General features: G+C 57.6%; 1 protein-coding gene across 7 annotated transcripts in view; it reads left to right on the top strand.

Moving 5' to 3' along the window:
* Positions 1-23,825, top strand: part of PDE9A (phosphodiesterase 9A) — a 100,433-nt gene that overhangs the window by 72,068 nt on the left and 4,540 nt on the right. For 5 of the 7 annotated variants that reach the window (XM_027088166.1, XM_027088000.1, XM_027088248.1 and 2 more), the window contains 10 exons: positions 5,399-5,483; positions 11,515-11,596; positions 13,137-13,211; positions 15,753-15,839; positions 17,031-17,135; positions 17,327-17,409; positions 18,632-18,788; positions 21,838-21,951; positions 22,494-23,027; positions 23,486-23,614. In XM_027088166.1, the coding sequence (XP_026943967.1) occupies positions 5,399-5,483; positions 11,515-11,596; positions 13,137-13,211; positions 15,753-15,839; positions 17,031-17,135; positions 17,327-17,409; positions 18,632-18,788; positions 21,838-21,951; positions 22,494-23,027; positions 23,486-23,614 (1,451 nt within the window). The remainder of the gene's footprint in view (positions 1-5,398; positions 5,484-11,514; positions 11,597-13,136; positions 13,212-15,752; positions 15,840-17,030; positions 17,136-17,326; positions 17,410-18,631; positions 18,789-21,837; positions 21,952-22,493; positions 23,028-23,485; positions 23,615-23,825) is intronic. The other 2 variants (XM_027088388.1, XM_027088316.1) reach the window with 1 other exon arrangement.

The raw sequence follows: 23,825 nt of genomic DNA, 5'->3' as shown, positions 1-23,825 counted from the left end.
GATTCAGGGCCCACCCTCACCCAGAACGATCTCATCTGGAGATCCTTTTCTAAACAAGGTCACACTCTCCTTCTGGGGGTCAGGATGTGAGCCTGTCCTTGACGGGGGCGCAGTTCAACCCACTGCCGTGAGCGTTTGGGGTTTCCGTCTTCTGCCATGGGCGACAAGCTCAGCTTCCCACCAAGCCCCATAGAGTAGGGAGCTCTCTGGACGTGGGAAGAGGTCCAGCCAAAGAACACAGCAAACATTCACTGCCGAGTCACCACCTACAGTCACAGAGATGAACAGTCATACAGTCCCCACCTGGAGAGCAGATGCCCGGGGGGTGGGGGAGGCTGGGGGGTGACAGGTGCCTCCTGCTTCGTCGTCCTCTCCTCCGGCGCCTCTGACCACTTCCCCCCGCCCCACACGGAAGCCAGCTCCAGTGCCGCCATTCCTTGGAAACAGACAAGTTGAAGAGGCCATTAATTAATTCTCAGAACTCCTACAGGGAGCTGTGCTGACTTCAACTTGAGAGACTTCCGGTATCTGGCCGAGGGGACACCAATTAGGCCGAGAAGTGTTTTTATTTTGCCTTCAAGTGGCTTGTGGATTGAGGACCATTAAAGGATGGATCCCCGATGACCTTCTCCCCAGCATGTCCTTGCCCGGAATCCTCCAGAACTAGCTCGCATCTCCTCCTGGGGCTCCTGTGTAGATCAGATAATTCATGCACATGGGCATAAATTACGTGGAGGATGGCATCGCCCCTTCACCCCCAGCTCAGGCTCACTGCAAAATTACTAGCGTTTTTACTAGTGGTATTAATTTCTAGCACCAGAGACCTGGGCACTGAAGGAGTGGGATGGAGAGAGCTTGCATTTCTCAGGAGGAAGAGGACGTTAGGGTTAGGGTTCCAGGAGCTGCAGTCAGGTGGCCAGGTGTGGGCAGCGGCCTCCCCCCCATGGCCCACTTTGGCACCTCTCCCTGCATCAGCCCCTGGCCTCCCCACCACCTCCCGGCTGCCCGCTGCCCACAGGAACATGGCTATGGGGGCCCACGCACCCCCGGAGAGGGCCCTCATCCTCCCTGAACTCCACCTGGCTTTGGGCGCATCCTTTCCTGGCGCTTGTGGCTGACCGCTCCCCGGGCTCCACCCGCCTCTGCGTTAGCGCCCAGGTGGGCGCGGTCACCTCATCTGTGCTCAGCCCCGGGGGGTGTGAGTTCCTAAGAGCCGCCCAGACACAGCAATCAGGGCCTCCCCCGAAGACATCGCAGGGACCTTGGAAATGGACAGGGGAGGCCTTTTGAGGACAGGGGTTCTGCAGCTGGACCTCTCCCGCAGGTCACTTGGGGAACTGGTCATCCCAGCCACTCAGAAGGTCAGCCCTGACCCTGCAGAGCTGCCAGAAGCAAGCCGGCCTGCGCTGCTGGCCTGGGAAGGCTGCCGGGAATATGACTGCCGGGCTGCTCCGCGGGGCCCGACCAGATATGGACACACACACACACACACACACACACACACACACACACACACACCGTGCTCACGCACACACACACTTTGTCCGGTATGTGTGAGCTGTTCGGAGCTGTTCTCTGCCTCTTGAATCCAACGAGGCACCAGCGAGAACTGCCCATCTGTAAACCACATTACATTGATTTGACTTGTTTTAAATGGAATTTCCTGCCTTTTTTTTTTTGACCTTCTCAAGTGTATAATTCTTTGGAATCAAATGTAAATTCTGCCATAGCTCTTAATTCACCTTAAAAGCTTTCCTTCCTTTTCTACGAAATGTTTTCCTTCTTCGGGAGGCTGGGGTCTCGCTTAGGTGAGAAGCCATTTCCTAAACACAGGACATCCAGGGCCTCCCCTCACTTCCCGGTTGGAGATGGGCCATCCAGGGGCGCCCCTCCCTCCCGTCCTTCCTTGTTTGCGGGAAGGGCCTAGGCGCCCTGCGGTGGGCACAGGGCAGTCCTGCCCCTGTTCAGCGTTTGTCCCTGCCGGGGCCTGGCCCAGAACCTACAGACTAGAGAGCTGGCCCCATGGGGCAAAGTTTACAGCCAGGTCATGCAAACAACCCAGAAAACTGAAACCAAAGCTTGCTTTTCTTTTTGTCAGCGGGGAAATGTGCTTTATGCAAATTCTTTACCAAAGTCCTTGGAGGAAGTGCTGAAACCCGAGGCTCTGTTCCTACGTGGCTATAAACAACTTCCAAAGCTCTGCAGCCCAACTAGGGCCTCGCCTGCCCACAGCCAGCCTCTTAGGAGAGCCCAGCGGGTCAGGGGGAGGAGGGAGTAGGACAGAGCTGCCTTCGTGACCTGACCGTGACCGTGCCGTTACTCCTGCCTGCTGAGGCCCCATCCCCGAAGCCAGTGTCCCTCTTAGAAAATCATTCTTAAAGGTCCTCTAGGGTGGCCGTGCCCCCTCTAAAGTCCGAGGGGCCAGCAGCGTCCAGGTGGTGCTCGCCCTGCCACTCAGCCCGGGGCTGTGGAGCCTCTGCTTCAGTTTGGGGTTCTGGTCCATGCCCGCCTGTGTTTCAGGTTTGAGACTGACAAGTGGGAAACTGACATCCGTCTCAACCCTGAGTCCTCCCTGGTGTCAGCGCCAGGACCCGGGGGAGGCCCAGCTCGGACGGCCTTCTCCCTCCCCCAGGATCTTCCACAAGGCATCCTGGGGTCCAGCAAGGCCTGGGAGCGGCAGCCCCGGGTCTGCTGGCGCCTGAATCGCCGAGCGCTCTCGCCGCCTCCTGGCTTCCGCCCGGCGGTGGGGCCCTTTAATCCCGGGACGCACTGTTTTTCTCTTCCATTGATTAATGCATTCTTGCCATCTCATTACTCGCTATCAGTTTCCTTGGCAACCAGGCTGTATTTCATAAACATCATTACAGTAAATTCTATCATTCCGTGTTGCCCAAAAGGCTTAATCTTAACATCGCCCCTGATAAACGGCCCAGGAACCTGATCTACGTCAATTTCAATACCACACAATCAAACATCAGGCAGCCAGCAAGAACCATGAGCTACGAGGCAGCTGCTCACAGGAGCACCCTTGACTTGTTGACGATGGAGAAAAGCAGATGAGAAAACATGATCCCAATTCTGCCTTTTTTAAATTAAGAAAGATAAATAGATATTTAGATTGCATAGGGGTGGGAGAAAAATGCCTGGAGGGATACACACCAATATATACAATATCAAATGAGTTCTCTGGGCCAATAGGATCATGGATTTTTTTTTTTTTATTTGGCTGTGTTGGGTCTTTGTTGCTGCGCGCAGGCTTTCTCTAGTTGCGGCGAGCGGGGGCTACCATTGGTTGCGGTGCGCGGGCTTCTCACTGCGGTGGCTTCTCTTGCTGCAGAGCACGAACTCTAGGCGCACAGGCTTCAGTAGTTGTGGCACGCAGTCTCAGTAGTTGTGGCTCGCGGGCTCTAGAGCACAGGCTCAGTAGTTGTGGCACACGGGCTTAGTTGCTCCGCGGCATGTGGGATCTTCCCGGACCAGGGCTCGAACCCGTGTCCCCTGCTTTGGCAGGCGAATTCTTAACCACTGCGCCACCAGGGAAGCCCCATGGATAAATTTTTAAATACTCTTCTTTGAGATACTCTGTATTTCCTCCATTTTCTACAATGATCATAGGTTATTTTGTATTCAGAGAAGTGATGCTGGAAACGGAATGAATGGTACCCGTGGACCCTGCAGGCAGGGCACCGCTACCCTGTTTGGACTCTACACTGCGTGCTCCATCTCTTCCCCAGATGGATCCACTTTTTGGATCCAAGTCTATGCCACATGCCAGGTCTCTTCTCCAGATCTATTCAACTTTCCAAAATTTTCTGCCCTTCACGTGTTAACAACCCCTTCCTGGGCCCCTTCCTGCCACTGATGTTGAATCTACCATCTGTCCCATTCGCAGACCCGCAGACACAGCTCCGCGGTGGTCCTCTCCTCCTCGGGGTAAGCGTCCTGCAGTGGGACGGCGGCCGAGAAATGCCTGGGAGGCTGCGCACGCCTGGTCCAAATGCAAACCGTAAAGGGTGTGTGCTAATGTGCTTTTTCTTGGAAGAGGACCCATGGTTTCATCCACCTCCTAACGGCGTCCGCGATGCGAGAAAGTGCTGAGGGCACCGCACCCCAAAGGAGGGTGTGGGCTCTTGGTGGGAGCACAAAGTACCGATGTCCAGTTCCCTGGCTTCCCCACCTCGCTGGTCCCGCGTCCTGGTACAGGAGGGTGGAGATGGTGTTTGAGCCTCTCCCTTGGCATCCCGCACGGCACAGAAGCAGGTCACCGGGACCAGATCCGAGTATCAGATCCTCCAGATTCCTGCCACTGGACGGAAAGAAGCAGTGGTCCCACATAATCTTGCCCGCGCTTGGCCCCTGACACGGAAATGTTTAGAAAACCCACCCAGGGAGATCGTGGTTCCGGGAGGGCTGCCCGGGGGCTCGGCGCTGGGAGAGTTCCCCCAGCCGCGAGCCCCAGAGCTGCTGACAGTTCCTCCGGATGGGAGACGGGTGGAAGCCCACGGAAGTCGCTGAGTTGCTTTGTTTTTCTCTTAGAAATCACCTGCATTTTATTTTTAGCCATATTCCGCTTGATGGAAAGGGGAATGAGTGGCATCGTGGGTAGTATCTTTCTGCATAAAAATCGAGGTGTGATTACCAAGTAACAGAGCTAATCTTTTTTATTTCTTATGACCTGACTCTAATCTGAAAGTCCTTCCAGAACTGGCAGCGTTTCTGAGCTAAATATGCACCTGCCAGAGTGAACGCCTTGAAGTTGAACGCTCGCTGGCAGGCGTGAGCGCCAGTTCATCCTTTGATGAAAAAAACCATAGTGTTCTGACTTAGGGGACCCGGTGCTGCAGGACCCTGGGAATGTGACCAAGCGCGGGTTCCGCTCGTCCTTCCCCTGGCCTGATCATTTCTCATCCATTTCAAGTCAGCGCTTCTCCCGGTTAACTGCTCTACCCAGGACCTTCAACTGCAAAGCTTTTGCCTTAACGAAATTTTCATCCTTGCTGGGAAGGCTGTGGTGTTGCTCCCCGAGCCCTTCAGTGCATTTTACTACCCTGGGAACACGTACCCCCTTTTTCTTTTGGGGATAAAAGATCCTCTGTCCCGTGTCCTCAGCTGGCGCTTAGGGGTACGGAGAAAAAGCAAGAAGTACGTGCGGGAACGGTGGCGATTCGGGAAGCGGGGAGGGGGAGGGGCTTCGTGATGAACAGGCTGTGGCTGAGCCGCGTGGGGGGGGCGGGAGGCCTGAGAATCAGCGGCGTGGGCGGGACTGGGAACCAGTGTCTGAGCCAGCTTCCGCCCCTCACCCCCGGGGACGTGGGAGCCACGGGCGAGCCCCCAGTTACCAGCCTCCCCAGCCTCCACGTGTATCCATGGTAACCCCCTTGTTTCTCTTGGTCTCCAGTGGAAGGACTGAAAGTGGTGGAGGTTGAGAAATGCAAGAGTGACATTAAAAAGATGAGGGACGAGCTGGCAGCTAGAAGCAACAGGTAAGGTCTGCGCTGGGCAAGCGCGGCGGACGGCCGGGGAGAGCTCTGTGCGGCCACGCGGAGCTAAGAGGGGCCCTGGGGGGGGGTTTTCCCCGAAAGGAGAGCTGGAGGATCCCAGCTGTGGCTGGGGTGGGCACCATCTGGGATTTGCTTTCCGATGACACAACTTTCTTATCATAAAAGAGAGTTTATGGCAGAGGGAGGCTGGGAGGATGACGTCACAGAAAAGGCCAGTAATCTTCTTGCAGATCAGAGTGTTAGGATTTACAGCCCCAACTTGAACAGAGTTGGCATCGATTTTTTGAAAAGGGGAACGATAAAAGGAGAAAGGCCTTTGGCTTCCAGGGGACGAGTGTCCTGGTGTCCCGGAGGCCCCAATCCCGTGCGGACGTCCCCATAGCACAGAGCGGCCCGTCAGGGGAGCGATGCCGCGTTCTGGACACAGAAGTCACTTGTCCCACGGAATAAGGGTCCCTCCACACATCCCCTGGAGAACCAGGGTGAGGTGGCCCAGGCTGCCGAAATCCAGGAAAAACATGCCCCAGGCATTTCTTGGAAAGTGGGGTTTGGGCTACAGCCAGACCCTTTGCCGAAACGGTGGTCAAAGCAGATGTTCAGGTCAAGGGGAGAGATGCACCACGCCAGCCAAGATGATGCTGGAGGTCGCACACACTGAGCCTGCTGTGTGCGGGGCTGCACCGAGTGCTCTGCTGACGGGACCAGCTTGCAACTGTCTGCTGTCCTGCGTTGCTTCACGCCCGTGGTCCAGAGACCGCGTGGTGACGGTGTGGCCCGTCACCCCCGGAACGCCACGCCACTAAGGAGGCTGAGGTTACAGCTGGGGCTCAGCAGGATTTAACGGGACTAATGAGCCTGCGAACGGCCCGTGCAAGCGCACCAAACTGGCTCACGAGGCCACCCAATATCTTGAAGGTCGTTTCCTAAGTTTTCAAAATTGAGGGCAACCTGCTTACTGCAGAGCGTGGCTGCATGCAAGGGCCTTCGGTGCAGGAGGGGGAGGGGAAGCTGGTGGTCGCAGGGGAGGGGCGGGGCTGGCGGCCTCAGGACGGGCTCGGGGACTAGCCTGACGGGCTCGGGTGGTGCCTGGCTTCCGGGGACCACGCCCCGTTCGTGGCCCGCTCACTTGTCAAGTATTTCGGACTTCGGGATGTCTCATCCCATTGGATTTGGGGGAAGTCGGGCAAAGGAGTCCGTGACGACAGAAAATTGTGAGTGAATAATCCGTCCTCACCGTCCCTGAGGCAGAAGGCTCTGTGGGGTCAGGAGGCAGATCCCTCACGTGACCCAGTAAGGGCCCTGGAGTTGCCCGCGCAGCCCCACGGCTGGGCCCGGCTCAGCAGCTGGAAGGAGGCCCCTGGTCACGGTGTCGTCCTCGGGCTCAGGATCTGGACAGCTCAGCCTAGCCCCCTGGCAGCCACGTGCTGGACCTCCGTCCTGTGGCCAGTCCTAACACCCAGGGGAGATATAGCTAGTCAGCCAGGCCCTGTCCCGGCCGCTCCGCGAGCAGCCTCAGACTGGTGGCCCGTGGCCGAGGGCCGTGTCTGCTGCGGCAAGCGGTGGTGCCCTGGGCCCCGTCCCCCATGTTCCCTCTGTAGGGTCGCCTGCAGCCACACAGCCCACAGAGCACTTGCAGGAGGCGGGGTTCGGGTTCGGGTTTTGATCTGAGGTATAGTTGACTTACAGTGTTAGGTTAGTTTCACAGGCATGATGTAGTGATTCAAAAGCAGCAGGTGTTTTATAATGAGGCCTCTCGTCCCTTCTCAAATGATTCAATCCTACCACCTGCCCAGAGCAACCGGGGTGAGTCAGGAGCCCCGCCCCCGCCCCCCGCTGGTCCTGCCCCGCCGGCCGTGTGGCAGGCACCCCCCCACCGCCCCTTCTGTAAGAGCCAGGCTGGGGCAGGGGCAACGTGATGCCCCTGCCGTGCTTTCTGGCGTGCACTGCCCTGCGGGTCAGGTTGCAGGAGAAAAAACAGAATTTCGTCCAGGTGGTGTTAGTTTCCTGTAGCTGCTATAGCCAAGCACCACACACTGCAGGGCTGAAAACAACAGGAATTTACTTTCCCACAGTTCTGAGGGCCAGAAGTCTGAAATGAAGGTGTCAGGAAGGCCAGGCTCGCTCTGAAGGCTCTCGGGGAGAATCTGTTCCAGGCCTCTCTCCCAGCTTCTAGCAGTTGTCAGCAATTCTTGGGGCCCCTTGGTCTGTAGAGCATCACTCCAGTCTCTGCCTCTGTCTCCACATGGCCTTTTTTTTCGTATGTGTCTGTCTCTGTGTCCAAATGGCCCTTTTTTAAAAAGACACCAGTCATATTGGAGTAGGGGCCACTCTAATCCAATCACACTTGGTGTGACCAGTCTTAACTCATTACATCTGTTACAGCCCTATTTCCAGATGAGGTCACAGTCACAGGTACTGGGGGTTAGAACATCCACATATGATTCTTGGGGGACACGATAGGCCATGTGGAGAAGACCTGCCCGATTTCAGAGCACAAGGGAAGCGAGATGTCACCTGCAGGCACCCGTCGGGGCAAAGTGGGCAGAACCAGGGCTCATCAAGTAATGAAGCCTCTTCCACGCCCCCCACCCCCTCCGCAAGAGGTATCAATACGTTTTTGGGACTCACAGTGCTGTGGTCCAAAGAGGAGCCTTCCCTGTGCCCCAGCACTTCTAGAGGCTTGTCTTCTCAACAGGCAGTTTTCACAGCAGCTCATGTAGGTGAGAGACGGGTAATTGTGCCTCTTCACTCGAAAACAGAATGGGGTAACGTCTCCAACAGTGCTGACACGTTGCGAAAAAGAAATGCAGCCTCCTGGGCTCAGGGCTGACCCACAGCAGCGACACCCACCTGGGACGCTGGCCCGGGAGCCCAGCACCCCTTTGTGCCCCATACAAACAGCCCTGCCCTTTTCTTTATGGAGAAATTAACTCAGATGGGGGATAAGCTGCTTGCACTGCCCCTCGTCTCTGCTGACGGCTGGGTTCCATCTTAATCGTGCAAGGGGGCCGTGCAGTCATCCGGCATCCTGGGACCAGGCTCGTTACCTGCGGGGGAGGTCGCACAGCTGAGCAGCTCTTTCTGAGGATGTCCACCCAGCCGGGCGGTGATCCTGCCTCTCGGGGGCGGAGAGGGGAACAAAGGCACCTGCCCGGCTGAGCTCAGGTCTGCACCCGCTCGGGTGGCCAGTGAGCCTGAGGCGATGGCCGCCTTCACCCCCGCACAGGTGGCCTCGGAGCCAGGGCTCTGTGTGGACCAGAACCGCCTTTCCCCAGGGAATAGGGATGGCCGTTGGGTCAAATGAGGCGCAGACCCACAGACACCCTCGGAACGGGCTGCGCTCCCCTGAGACACAGGCCTTGGGTTTCTCTTGGCTTTTTCCCCAAGAGGACAGAGGGAGGATTGCCCGCCCACATTCAGGGCAGGGCCCGGCCCCTCCGAGCACGTGGGGGCTGCAGGAACACGGGGCGGCATCTGAGGGCTCTGGGATCTGTCATCTCTGCTTTCATCCCAAACAAATGGCCTTGACCACTGGACTGAGCCCCAGGAGGGGGGAGGCTGGGAGCGCAGAAAATGAAACAGAAAGAAAAGAAAAGGCACCATGCCAGCTACTCTGTCAGCTGGAGGATGCTTGTTCCCGTGGCGACGGGCCGAAGAGGGAGCAGGCAGGGCTGCCTGGCCATGGCAGGACCTCCCAACGCTGGGATTTTCAAGGAAGCAGTGGCTTCCAGCAGTCAGATCATCTTCGGTGGTGGAAGCTTACACAGCCCTCCTGGGAGAGGTGCGGGACTGACCTGCACAGCACGTATGTGCATGTTTGTACAAAAGAGGTTAAAAGTGGAAAAGAAATAATGACGATGCTACCTATGCTCTTAAGTCACAGACCAGGTTCTCACTGCTCAGACGTGCGTGTGTAAATGGGAGTTCTCGTTGACAAGGGCGACCACGGAAAGCGTTTGGTTGGCGCGTTTTCTCGGTTCATTTTGTTACCCTTCTGCTAAACCTGTCTTAAGATCCCACTCCATGCACGAAGCCGTCTTAAGCAGCTCGGATGATTTCGCAAGCATCGGGTGGAGGGAAGGAACCGCGGCGCGCCAAGAAAGCCGTACTGAGGCTCTTTTCCCAGAAAGGAAGCAGACGTATTATTCTGAGCTTGCAAGTGGCATAGCCACCTTGTCATACCTCCAGACTATACTGATGAGGGGGGCAAGTCAGTAAAGATAACAGCGACCACGATGCTCCCAGTCAAAACCCAGTCCTGAGCTTCCCAGATGTTCTTCCACGCCCAGATAGCGGGTTTCGAAAAACAGCTACGAAATTCTGTGGTAATTTTTTTTCATTTACAACACTGTAAACAGTCAGTAGATGAAAATGCAGCCTCAGACATTTTTGCAGAATGTCTGCAAATGTCACCCACCCAGTGAGTTCTTTTCTCCTCATTCCGTGGCCAATTGTTTTGCAGTACCTTTCAGGACATACTGTAGGCAACGTTTCTTTTTCCCTTTTCATCCAAAATTCCCTCGCTTCACATAATACTCATAATTAAAGATGACATAATAGTCCTCCCTGTTGAAGTACCATAACGGTTTAAATTATTTCCCATTGGGGGACGTTCCGGTGGCTTCTAGTTTGGTTTTGTGGTTTTGCAGCAACAGATGACACTGGGATGAATACCTTCAAGCTGTTTGCTTACGTCTAATTCTTTGCTTATGATAAATTCTCCAGAGGAGCCTCGCAGCTTAAAGGATGTGAATTTCTCTACGGCTCTTACAATTCAGTATAAATTGCTCTCCTGGAAGATGGAAGTTTATTTACAAACTGCATAAGCTTCTGTGCTGGCCCCATCCCCAGCCTGGGAATCTCACGCAAGGCAGGGGGAGGGTGAGGAGTGGGGTGTTAGACCCTCCCGCCACCCCCGCTGTGCTCCCTATTCGAGGTGGGGGGACTTCAAGTTCCTTCCAGAGGAGTTAAGGTGACCATATGGGCTGGGGGCCCAGGCGCTGCCGGCTCTCCTGGAACAGCCCCGACCTGCAGTCCCTGGCTGTGACCCCTCGGGCCAGCACACTCGCCCCTGATGTCGGAAGGGGGCTTCCCTCCAAAACCACCAGGCTCCTTTTGCTCTGTTCTTTTGTTTTGCTTTTGTTGCCACAACCCGAGGCATGTGGGATCTTAGTTCCCCGACCAGGGATAGAACCCGGGCCCCCGGCATCGGAAGTGCAAGTCTTAACCACTGGACCGCCAGGGAAGTCCCTGTTCTGTTCTTGATGCCTTGACGTTAAGGAATGAAAAGCAGAGTCAGAGATCAAACTCGCCTCTCAACGTGTGCGTAAGGGGAACAGTTGGGGACATCCTGAACGTCTATCACAGGAGGTGGGATTGATGACCCTATGAGGTCCATCACGCCCGAGGTCCCAAGGAGGACTTGCTTTTTGATGAGGTCGAGCTCTCTGAAGCAGCAGCAGTGCATTTGTGACATGGTAGTGGAAAAAGCAAGTTGCCAGAGAGGAAACTTGGTACCATTCCATCCTTATCGAAAAGGACCAGGGGCTGTCTGTGTGTGTCCATACCTAGGAACGTTCTGGAAAGGTACCCCAAACTTAACAGAAGGCATTGCCAGGTGTGAGATTTAGAGGAAAGAAGTGGGGGAAAGGGGACTTACTTTTTTTTACTTTGCTTCTGTGGTTTTTGAATTTTTTAGAATAAACGTATTTTGCTCGCATCATTTAAAAGAGATTTTCAGGAGCTTCTCTAAAATGAAGATGCCATGTTTGCTGAGAGCTCAGTATTACCTCAGGAGGTCCAGGCACGGTCTTCGGGGTTTAGCAACAAGGCGTCACTGGCTTTACGACTTATTCTTCTGTAACAAATAAGACCAAAGGGGTTTGTGGGATGCGGATTGGGTTGGGTTTTGCGTTTTTCGGTCTTTCTCCGATGAGGTCCCCGCAATCCGCCGCCCAAGTGACACCAAGTCCAAGGCAGCAGTGCCAGAAACAATCTTTGCTTTTCCCTTCAGGACCAGCTGTCCCTGTAAATATAGTTTTTTGGATAACAGCAAGAAGTTGACATCTCGACGCGATGTCCCCGCTTATCCCAAGGTAAGGTGACATCCTGCCCCTGAAGAAACCACAGTCAGCGTCCACAGCCTCCCACCCTCGGCCCCCCTGACCTCCCAACCCGGCCCCTGCCATCTGCACATCTGCAAAACCAGCTCCCGCCCGGGCCCTGGGCTGCGGAACGCTGCCGTTTTTCTTAGGCAGGATGTATTTTCTCTAGGACATTTGTGTAGCCACAGTGGTCCCAGACCAAAAGCCCCAAGAGATCGGAGCTCCTCCCCGGTGTCCAGCCAGCCCCCGTCGCCGACTCAGTGAACAAACGGTTCTCACGTGCACATGTTACTTGAAAGAACTTTCATTTTTAACTACATTATTTAAAAGCTGCTTCGCTGCATCTCCTGTCCCTGAACAACATGTAGTTGTTGTGAGAAGTTTTGCTTTTTGGTCACAAAGGATTTCTCAGTTACAAGAGAGCCTCAGCCCTTGTTAGAGCAGCAGTGCCCTGGGAACGGGGGTAGGGTTCTTCAGACAGCTGCAAAAGAGGGGTCCAGTGATGGTGGTCCCCCATCTCACAACGCCTGCAGCTAGTGACTGAGCAGGACCCTTGGCCCAACTGTTCTTTGCACAATCTCCCACTAAGATTTGGGCTTCGCAGTGGCCGGGGTCCTGCAGACAGGGCGCCTGGCCGTGCCCAAGGCCGCCCCCCCCCACTGTTCCCACAGCAGCAAAGAAACTCCCAGAGCCTCCCTGCCAGGGGGTTCCCCAACTCGGATACGAAAGACAAGCTAAATACTGTCCAAGGTTTTCACATGGACACGAGTGCCCTGCCCTACAGGAACGCGTGACCCACACCTCAGGATCTGCCCCAGGGAGTCACGAGGCCCAGCTTAGGCCCAGAACAAAAGGTGGCAGTCCTCCGCAGTGGTTCCTTTTAAAAAAACAAACGGAAAGACCTAGGAGACGACTGTATCTAACTCCAAAACACCGTGACTGTCTTGGGTCTAAAATATTCTGTTTCCTCTGACAATGTAACCTAAACTCCGGTCTTCCGTAGAACCAGCGCCTGCCCCCAGCAAGCTGGGCTGTTATAGCCCACGGCTAAACCAGGGACGGCGTCCAAAAGCAAACCTGAAAATGGCTTCTTAGCCACTATTTGAATTTATGCCAAGTAAAAGTTTTTTCCCTTGGTTTCACTTTCTTGTATTTTTTAAAGTCCGGTTTCTCGGGATGTCATTAGCATATGCAGTAAAGTTCACCTCCTGCAGTGCAGAGCATTATCAAGTGTAACAGGCTTACGTGGTCACGTACCCTCCACCACGGTCAAGGGGTGAATGTTCTGTCTCCCCCAAGCGCCCCCTCGTCCCCTGTGCGGTCATTCCTGGCGCTCTGCCCCTGACCACCACTGGTGGGATGTCTGTCCCCGTAGTTCTGACCCCTCCAGAATTCTCGTGGGTGTAGCCTTTGAGAAGGTACCCAGGTGTCCTGAGAGGCGGGCAAGAGGAGAGTGGAGAAGGCATGGCCAGCCTTCGTCTCAACGCAGAGGCCCCCGTGCGTGCTCACAGTGCTTTCCTGTCCCCTCCAGTACCTGCTGTCCCCCGAGACCGTAGACGCCCTGCGGAAGCCCACCTTCGACGTCTGGCTCTGGGAGCCCAACGAGGTGAGTGCAGGAGCCGCCTGGGACCGGGACCGGCTTCGGGGACCAGACGGGAGCGGCCCCATCGCTCTTCTCCTCGGCTTCTCCTCTGTCTCCTTTGTCTTTCAACTTCATTCTCCAGGTTGGCAGCCAAACTGCCCCTTGGTGGGCTCGGGAAGGGGCGTCAGGGCCAAGGAGCAGGTGAGCGGCGGGGCCTCGAACCCGGGCTCTGGCTGCTCGGTGCACCCCCTCCGCCCAGCAGCCCCCCGGGCTGCGTCCTGATCCCTGGACCTGCAGGGTGCAGGCCTCGCGGGCTTGGGGAGGATTTCAGGAAGGAGCTTCCACTGGAGGTGCTGCTGAGAGGAGGCGACCCGGGCAGCTGTGAGGCCTCGGGGACCCAGAGTGACTTTCTGCGGCAAGAACACACTTCTTTAAAATTCCCCTTTTGCTGAGAAAACACAAACATGGAGATCGTTTTGTTGTTGTTTAGTCTATAACATCAGTTATACCTTCCTCTCTCTGAACCCGGAGAAAACAAAAAGTCCCTCCACGTGGACACGAGGCCACCAGAATCCACAGACGCTTACCAGCTTTTTGGTAACACGGGAGCCCCGGCGGGGCTCACCCACTTGGACGAGATCCGCTGAGCGACTTCCCTGCGCTCCAGCAAAGGAACGGTGCACGCTGAGCGCTCACCGTCCAGGTCGTCGTTCCCCGCCTGGGCCTGGAATCTGCTGTGCGAACCGCCTTCCCTGGCTGGTCTCCCAGGATGAGAGAAGTCCCAGCAAGAGGGGCCAGGAAAGTGCAGGTCCCGGGTCCACCCTGAGAAGGGCCGCGTGCTGGCCGGCGCCTGAGAAAAGGCCCTAGGTGACACGTGTGCTCCAAACCGTCCAAGCAGTCAGCACGCAGGGCTGGAGCCGCAAGTTCAGGGGTGGGGGACGCATTCTAAGTGTGCAGCTGTCACCTGCCAGATCGATGCATGATCAGAACGTGGCGGAGGGGGACCACGGCAGGAGGAGAAGTCACGTCTTCCAGGAGAAGCATTAGGACCTCATGTCCCAAAAGCTCTCGCTGAGCAGGGGACCCTGCTGGCCTGGACGCACAGGAGCTCAGAACACGCAGCCCTGCTTCCAGCAGGTGGCCAAGCGCCGCTACCGGGCACATCTCACTCTCCCCAAAGTCGTTTTGACCTCAGCAGCCCACAGGGAGGAAGAGCAAAGCTGGGGCCCTGATGGTGGAACCCCCGCCGTTCCTGTCTCCTTGGGGCACCGGCTGCTCGTGGCCAGAGAGGGAACGCCACCCTCACGTTGAGAGGTGGAAGGACCCACGCATGCGGGATGCGAAGGCGGCCCTCCACACTCGGGGTGTATGTGCAGCCGCCATCAGGGCGGGGGTGAAAGGAGGGACCAGCCCCCTGCCCGTGGGCTCGGCCCGTGTGGCCATCTGCCAGCCCAGGCCCTCGCCAGCACACCTCCACGACCCCGGGCAGCCTGGGAGGGGTCCCAGGGCTTCCGAAAAGCACCTAGCTGCCCACAGCGGCAAACCAGAGGTGCTCAAAGACGGGAGCCCTGGCCTCTGGGGATGCCATGAACTTTGGAGTGTGGACGGCAAAGGTGAACAGCTACAGGGACACACCTGAAAGCTTCAACAGCCCGCCTGGCCCCCAAAACTGCATCTGGCCACCCAAGAAGCGGCTCACACCCCGAGAACATCAGGGCTCCCGGGTGGTGGTGGTTCACCTCTCTCCCTTCAAGGGGGGGTGACGCACCCAGCGTCACCCAGGGGCCCAGCATCCTCCGATCGCAGACCAGGCGGGGAGGTGACTTCCCGCTGCTCCGCTCTCGCGGGCTGACCCGAGTGCTGCCCCCGACGCCGCGTCTGCCGAGCGCGGGCTTGAAGGCCGCGGGGCCTCTCGGTCACCTCGCGCGTGCTCCGCACTCAGCCTTATCCAGCTGCCCAGCCCAGGGCCCGCCGCAGCGTCAGCGCGAGCAGATGCTCAGACGCGTCACTCCTGCTCCGAAGCTGCCACATAAGTGGCACCAGATGGTTTCGTCTGCCGATCACCTCCGCCTCTTGACTCTGATTTCACAGCAAATATTTCAGCTCCTCGGGGTTGCCCGCAGCTGCGAATAGGCTGGTGGGACGGGGAGCGGGGCTGTCGGACCCACAGCCCCTCTGGACGGCAAAACCCTGGCTGGGCGCTCGTGCTGCTGGTAAAGCTGGGGTGATCCGGGCAGCAGCCGGCCGGCAGCCTGGACTCCAGCCGCCCCGCTCTCACCCGGGACCCCGCAGTCCCGGCGCTCTGCCAGGGGCTCCTTCAAGGCCCCCGTTTCCAAACTCTGGCACCCGGCCTGCGTGTGTGCCGTGCCCTCGAGGAAGAGCCGTGTGTGGTGGCCATCAAGGACTTACCGTCTGGGACATCATCCCGGTTCTGGGCTGGGCTGGGCGTGGCTCCCAGTTTCCCCGGTGGATTCTCTGCGCGGCTGGAGAAGCCACCCGGCCCGCCCTGAGCGCGTCTCCTGGCCGCTCGGGCTGTTGACCGTCCTTCTCCTCCTGTGCCCGCAGATGCTGAGCTGCTTAGAGCACATGTACCACGACCTCGGCCTGGTCAGAGATTTTGGCATCAACCCCATCACCCTCAAGCGGTGGCTGGTGAGTGTCAGGCCCCCCCGTCCCCCCGACACAGTTTCACGGGAATGGACTGTGGGCGCCTTCCTGATGGCCCTGGGCTTCCTACAGACGGAAGCCACGCTTCCATGAGAGCCCTGCGGGGACGGTCAGCCAGTCTCTGCCCGTCCTCCTCCCCCAAAACACTCTCTGCTCTTAGGCCCCTGCTCTGGTGAGCGAGAAAATAGTAAGAACGGGGGAGGGGCACGTGAAGCAGGTGCTCTAAGCCGCACGGGCATGTGAGTGAGCGTGTTGTGCAGGTGTGTACATGGGGGGGTGCATGTGAGTGTACGTTTGTATTTGTGTGTGTGCATGTGATTGTGAGTTCCGGTGCCTGCATACTGGTGGGGCGTGTGCACGTGCGTGTGCATGTACACGCGTGTAAGCGTGTGCGCGTGGCTGTTTGTGTGATTGCCAGCGTGTGTGAGAGACTGTATTTAGCAGCAGATCTTTCTCTTTTTACTTAATTAATTTTCTTTATTATTTATTTTTTTTTGGCTGCATCGGGTCTTCGTTGCTGCACGTAGGCTTTCTCTAGATGCGGCGAGTGGGGGCTACTCTTCATTGCGGTGCGCGGGCTTCTCATTGCGGTGGCTTCTCTTGTTGCGGAGCACGGGCTCTAGGCACACGGGCTCAGTAGTTGTGGCTCGTGGGCTCAGTAGTTGTGGCTCGCGGGCTCTAGAGCGCAGGCTCAGTAGTTGTGGCGCACGGGCTTAGTTGGTCCGCGGCATGTGGGATCTTCCCGGACCAGGGCTCGAACCCGTGTCCCCTGTGTTGGCAGGCGGATTCTTAACCCCTGTGCCACCAGGGAAGCCCCAGATCTTTCTTTTTAATAAAATACTGCTCACAACCAGATGTTAAAAGCCTGTGGAAGGTTTGATGGTGGCTGGGGACCCAGCTCCCCGCGTATAGACCCCCAGCTCTCCCCCCAAGCTTCACGCCCCAGCGTGGCTCCCCTGGGGACACCTTCCCCGGGGTGGGATCGTGGGGGCCATGGTGTGGCCCCCGGACATCCTCAGGCCCCTGGGCCCCCTGGTGCTCTCACCCTCGGGAAACGGGAGGGCAGTTGGATGAGGGCCAGGTGGGGAGCAGGCAGTTGGCACTGGGAAGAAGGTGCCAGGAGCTGGGGGGAGGGGTGGGCAGCTGGCCACAGGGCGGACCCTCTCGTCTCCGCAGCTCTGCGTGCACGACAACTACCGTAACAACCCTTTCCACAACTTCCGTCACTGCTTCTGCGTCACCCAGATGATGTACAGCATGACCTGGCTCTGCGGGCTGCAGGTGGGTCTGGGGAAGCCCCTTGCCCAGCGTGGTCAGTGAGCAAATGGGCGCCCACCCCTGCCCCGCCCCAGGGAGAGGCAGGTCCTCCCCCACCAGGCCGGCAGCTGGAGGGGCTTCGTCCACCTGTATCACCCGCCTCCCACCCGACTCCAGCCCCCTCCTCACCCCACCCCACTCTCTCTCTGATCCAGGAGAAGTTTTCCCAGATGGATATCTTGATCTTAATGACAGCGGCCATCTGCCATGACTTGGATCATCCAGGCTACAACAACACGTGCGTACGCGGTCTTCTTCTCTGTCTCTTTTTCCCTTGTAAAGGGGCCTCTGCGCATCAGAGGTGAACTTTTCAGCTCAGCCCTCTGCCAGTTCCAAGCTGGAGCGGTCGGCCAAGGCCTCCTAAGCCCCCAGCTCCACCCCACCTCTTAGGACATGGCTCGCCGCTTGGGACTGTGTCCGGGGCCCGGGCCTCCCGGCGCAGGACCCTTGGAGGTTACCAGAGCCAGAAGGGCTGCCACAGCCCTCTGCGTCTGCACCGGCAAAGCCCCGACGGCAGCAGGACCTCCCTCCCCTGAAGCAGGCGGGGACGCCCGCACACACGTGGACGGGGAGGGGCAGCCCCACCCAGGTCTCTGGATCTCACTCCCCTGTGGGCAGCCTCCCCAGCCCGTTTCCGACAGGAGCAAAGCAGAGGCAGGGGCTGTGACAGCAAGAGCAGGGTTGTGGACGAGCGGGAGGTGGGAGGTTCCAGGGCAGGCGTGGAGCCAGGAGGATGGGCCAGGCTTTGCTGGAATGTTGGTCCGCTCCCGCCTCTGGGGCGAAGGCCCCCGAGTGCCACCCCACGCGCCTGCCAGAGTCCAGGCCGGGTGGCGCTGCTTCGTGTTCCTAGTGGCACATTGGTGGTTCTATTGAGTTCGTGTATTTGCGTATCGAGTATCACTGGGTGGGTGATGATGCCAGGTCTGCCCGAGAAGCGTGCCGTTGTTTGTCAGGACCAGAGCGGATTCCAAGGTGTGGACGTTTGTGCCCCTCCGAGGAGGCGGCCCCGTGGGCATCCATGCCCTCAGTTCACACTCGGATGACGTGCCCAAGCACAGGCCAGCCGAGGGCCGTGCCCACAGCAGCTGATGAGAAAATGCACCCCAGTCCTCCACATACTGATAACGTCTGCAGGGTGTCTGCACCCCAGTCCTCCACATACTGATAACGTCTGCAGGGTGTCTGGCCATTCTGAGGGCACGCGACGGGGAGGCGCTGAGGCTTCTTGGTGACCTCCACTGTTAGGACTACAGCAACTTGGAGGTATCCAGTTGGAGGGGCAGCAGAGACCCAGGAGAGCCAGGAGAAGGGGGCTCCTGGCACGAGCAGAGTGCGGTCCCCTCCATCCCTTCCAGCCTCCATGCACCTCCCCACCCCACCGCCAGCGCCGCTGCCCCGACTCGAAGGTGCCTCTGAGTGCGGGTGCCCGAGGGCCCTTCTGCTCTCTCCTCCAACCCCAGGTACCAGATCAATGCCCGCACGGAGCTGGCCATCCGCTACAATGACATCTCGCCCCTGGAGAACCACCACTGTGCCGTGGCCTTCCAGATCCTCAGCCAGCCCGAGTGCAACATCTTCTCCAGCGTGCCGGCGGAGGGCTTCAAGCAGATCAGACAGGTGTGTGGGGTGAGGGCACGCCCACCGCAGAGTGGGAGGCACCGGGGGGACAGTGAGTCCGACCAGAGAGCAGAAGCCCTCTCGCCCCGTGCCTGAGGCTCCCACATCTCCCAGTCCCCCACCAGGGATCCTGGGGGACCGGCCCTCCTCCCCAGCCTCCTCCAAGGCCGAGTGGCACCCCGGGAAGAGGTCTGCGTTTGGCACGCATGCACGGTGTTCCATGGACCTGCAGATCACGGCCACCATTTAATTGAACCCTTTGAGATCGGTCCTTTCTCATCTTACAGCCCAGGAAAGTGAGGCTGACACAGGCGAGGTCACTCGCTCAAGGGAGCAGGCCCTGGGCAGACACGTCTGCGGCATCCAGCCCAGCAGAACCCCGACCACTGTCCCCTAAGCCCTGCTCTTGTCCCCTGCAGCCCCACCACCCATTTCAGAAGAGACATTTCTGCTGCTCGGGGCACTTTGGGAAAAAGATGAGGGAGGCCAGCTGTCTGGGGTCAGATGCTTCCAACTCACCAAAAGTGACGCCCCTACACACACAGGAGGTCCCGCTGCACGCAGCCCTGTGTCCCATCCTCTGGCGTCTTCAGGGGAGGGGCGATGTCAGAGAGATCTTGGAGGAGTGAGGTGGGTTGAATGATAGCCACCCCCCAACCAAAAAAAAAAAACAAAAAGGTGTGTCCTCTTCCTGACTCCCCAGGACCTGTGAACGAGTCTTTACAGACATAATTAAATTAGGAGCTTTAGGTAAGGTTACCTCAGATTATCCATGTGGATGTGAAATCCAATGACAAGTGTCCTCATAAGAGACACACAGAGGAGAGATACAGAGAGGCAACAGGGGCAGGGACAGGAGTGATGTGGACACAAGCCAAGGAGCGCTGGGGCCACCAGAAACAGGAAGAGGTAGGGAATGGACCATCCCCGGAGCCTTCAGAGGGGACACCTTGGTTTCAAGACTTGCGGCCTCCAGCACTGTGAGAGGATGCCTTCCTGCTGTTCCGTCCCCCAGCATGTGGCACTTAGAACGGGAGCCGTGTCCACGGCATAGGAGCCACACGCCGCGTCTGTTCGGCGTCTCTGTGGCCTTGCTCCAAGACGCACTAGAGCCCAGGGCCAGGACACAGTCCCCTCCCTCCAGGAGAACTGATAGCTTCACCTTATCAGACGACAGCAGCCTCGTTCCCCATCCTTCCAGCTTCCAGGCAGTCAGAGCTCAATCAGGGCTTAATTACCGCCCTGGTGAATCACCGGCTCCTGGTACAGTTCCCTCCCCTTTATCTGCTGGCTTTCTATCTGCTGGCTTTCTGGTCTCCCTTCCACGTTTATGGACCCACCCAGCAGGCACACGCGACATGTTCCACGAGCTGGAGTGAGTCTTTCTGTGAGGCGGGTAAAGGGGCAAACCCTGAAGAAAGGACCCTGCCTTTGTGCCGCCCCGATGGCTGCCGGGTGAGGAGCCCTGCCAGGGACGCGGCCCAGAGGATTCAGGCAGCTGAGCCCCTTTGTGCGTGGAGGGGTCAGAGCAGCACCCCGCTCCCGCGGAGGAGCCGCACCCAGGGGCCGGGGCCCTGCTCGTGCCGCCCGCCACGGGGACACAGGCTGACCTTGCCCAGCACCTTACTGACATTAACACTTCCTACGGGTAAAATCCGTTGTCCCAATTTTTAATCATATTTCGTCCTTGAATATTTTGAGGGATAACTCATCATAGGAACAGATCCTTCACTAACAATACAGTTAAATCTTTACCGAGAAATCGCACAATTGAAAAGGCCAGTGATGCCCCTTTTTTTGTTTTTTTTGTGCGGTACGCGGGCCTCTCACTGCTGTGGCCTCTCCCGTTGCGGAGCACAGGCTCCGGACGCGCAGGCTCAGCGGCCATGGCTCACGGGCCCAGCCGCTCCGCGGCATGTGGGATCCTCCCGGACCGGGGCACGAACCCGTGTCCCCTGCATCGGCAGGCGGACTCCCAACCACTGCGACACCAGGGAAGCCCGCCCCCCCCCCCATTTTTTATCTGTCTTGACTGATTTGAGTTGTGTATTTGATGCTTGTGGTGGTGTTTTCTTGGAAAAGTAGAACACCATACTCAGCACAGAGGTGTGTTCTGTAAATGTTTGTAGGATGGATGGATGACTGAATAGATGGATGGATGGATGGACAAGTGGGTGGGTGGATGGATGGGTGGATGGATGGGTGAGTAGACAAGTGGACGGGTGGGGAGACAGATAAATCGATGGGTGGATGAGTGGGTGGGTAGATGATCATGGTTTCAAATTATGTTATTTCTACTAAACCAATACTGGGTTAACAAGGTCAAAATATTTGTATTAAAAAACTTATTTGGGGACTTCCCTAGGGGTCCAGTGGTTAAGACTCTGCACTTCCAATGCAGGGGGTGCGGGTTCGATCCCTGGTCGGGAAACTAAGATCCCGCATGCCACGTGGCCAAAAACAACAACACAAAACAACCTTTATTTTATCCTTACCTACAAATTCGTTAATAGAAGCATGCTATTATATGATCAGACTTTGATCGCTCCCAAGCAGGATAAGCACATATCATCACATACAGATTAGATAACAGGAAAAAAATACTCTTGGAAAATAGGTCACTGACCTCCAACAACAAGCTCTGGAAGGAACAAACCATATACCTAAATTACTGCATCAGCGGGGAGCATTTGTCCTCGGCTGAAAGCGTCTGGACTTCGCAAGGAGACACGTGCTGAGCCTGCCCTCTGCAGGCGAACGGTCTTGGCGGGCCCGATGCGCTGCCTTCTCCAGGGACACAGCCTGTGTCTGGCAGCCCGGGCTCAACCCCCAGCCTTCCACTCACCAGCTGAGGCCTGGGCAGGCTCCCCAGCCTCTCCGGCTCTCAGTTTCTTTATAAAAACGAGGACAGTGGTTCTTAGACACGCCCGTGGCGTTGGCAGGAGGCCCAGATGAAGTGGTACGAGCAGAAGGTTCTGCATGCAGCAGGCGCTCACTGAGTCACTGTTGGGATCGTGCCCCGCGTTCACACTTTGCCTTCGCTCCTCAGGGGGTGATCACGTTAATCCTGGCCACCGACATGGCGAGGCACGCGGAAATTATGGATTCTTTCAAAGAAAAAATGGAGAATTTTGACTACAGCAACGAGGAGCACATGACCCTGGTGAGCGGCTTGTCTTCCCTCTCTGGGGGGCTGGGGAGTGAGCGCCACCCCCAGCTCAGACTGGAGACCGAAGCGCCAAAGGAAAACGTGTAACCTCGCCTCGCAGCGAGGTGTCGGTGAAGCCGGCTTTCCAAGTCCCGGCACTTAGCAGGGAAAGCCCCCCGTCACCCCAGCAGGACCCCCTCTCCTAGTTAAAGTCACCCCTTTCCCATTCCCCCATCTCATTCAGATTTGAAGGTTATAAGTAGGGGAAGGTAAGCCTGCGTACAGAGGCCTGGCCAACACAGGGGAGCGCCAGGCTTGGGGGCAGAGGGCAGAGGGCAGAGGGCAGAAGCCAGGGCCGCCTTGGCATTTGTGGGACTGCTCCCCCCGTGCTGGGGGCGGCAGAGGTGGAGTCCTGCCCTGGATGCCCCTTGGGCCAGCCGGCAGGACTGTGGTTCCCACCCCTGCATCGCTGCCCGGTGTGCAGGCGGCGGGGTGCCGAGGCCGGTGGGCGCCCTCCCTGCTGTTACATGAGGATCCCCTTTACCCTGTGTCTCTAGCACACCTCTTCAGTGCTCTGGGGTCCCAGCACTCTCCACCCGCTGGGGTTTTTTTCGTCATCTGTTAAACCTCTGCCTCCAGGCAATACCGTCTGTCTACACTTTTTACATATTCTCGACATCAAGAAGACACTTCTGAGCTTTGCAGTGTATAGTTTGTATGACAAAACGTCCGTGTGTTCAAGGGGCTTCCCTACTACTGAGGCCCCTCCAGGAAAGATTCTGACCCTCGGAGGTGCGGGGATACCCCGTCTTCCCCCTGCAGCGGGAAGTATGTCCTTGTGGGGGGCAGGGGGCAACAATGCTGGGTTCCCCTCCGCCAGCATCACCCGCCCTCCTTCCCTGCCAGCCAGTGATGGTGAGTCCAGACGCACAGCGCTGTGGGATGTGTCCCGTGTTGCACAGCTGATTCCAGATCTCTTCTTTCAGCTGAAGATGATCCTGATTAAGTGCTGTGACATCTCTAACGAGGTCCGTCCGATGGAGGTGGCGGAACCCTGGGTGGATTGTTTATTAGAGGAGTATTTCATGCAGGTAGGAGCATCAGACAGCGTCACGCAGCATCACGCCTCCTGGGCTCGTTAGCCCCTTAACTGGGTTCCTGTTGGAAGCGTGACGGACGGGCCAAGGTGGCCTCCGGCATCACCGCCTCCGGAAGCCTTCCCAGCACGCGCACGTGTAATTTGAGACACGAAAGACAGGCACCAACAGGAAAAGCTAATGTCAAACTGTTACCACATTAGTGCCCCTGTTACCACTAGTTAAGCCCCCTCCCCGGGCCCCCCCCCCCCGCACGACCCTGCAGGCCCAGCGGGCACCTAGTTCGCACTTACGGCGTCCCCATCGTCCCACGTGGTCACGAACGTGCGTGACGCGGGTGGTTCCGTTGGCATATTAGCTGTTTCTCTCTTCCTCTCAGACGATGATCCTGGAAGCCCCCAGATTCCACGGGTGTTTCTTTCTTTAACGTGTGTCCTCTGCCTTCCCCGCAGAGCGACCGCGAGAAGTCGGAGGGCCTTCCCGTGGCGCCTTTCATGGACCGGGACAAAGTGACCAAGGCCACGGCCCAGACTGGGTTCATCAGCTTCGTGCTGATCCCGATGTTTGAAACGGTGACCAAGGTGAGTGACCCAGACATGTGTGTGCACACATGCACAGGTGCACGCACACTCACACGCTCACACGGACACACACGTGTGCACTGGCCGCCTGCCCCGCCCCCCGGGCAGCGACCCAGCAGCAAAGCCGCCCCATCCTTGGCCACCCTCCCCCATGGACACCGCCCCACCCTTGGCCACCCTCCCCCATGGACACCGCCCCACCCTTGGCCAC

Source organism: Aethalodelphis obliquidens, unplaced genomic scaffold (genome assembly GCF_003676395.1).
Source record: "Aethalodelphis obliquidens isolate GAN/ISIS:26980383/991018 unplaced genomic scaffold, ASM367639v1 scaffold1, whole genome shotgun sequence".
Taxonomy (NCBI): Eukaryota; Metazoa; Chordata; class Mammalia; order Artiodactyla; family Delphinidae; genus Aethalodelphis; species Aethalodelphis obliquidens.
Note: the sequence above shows the minus strand (reverse complement) of the source record. Positions and strands in the feature narration are given on the sequence as shown.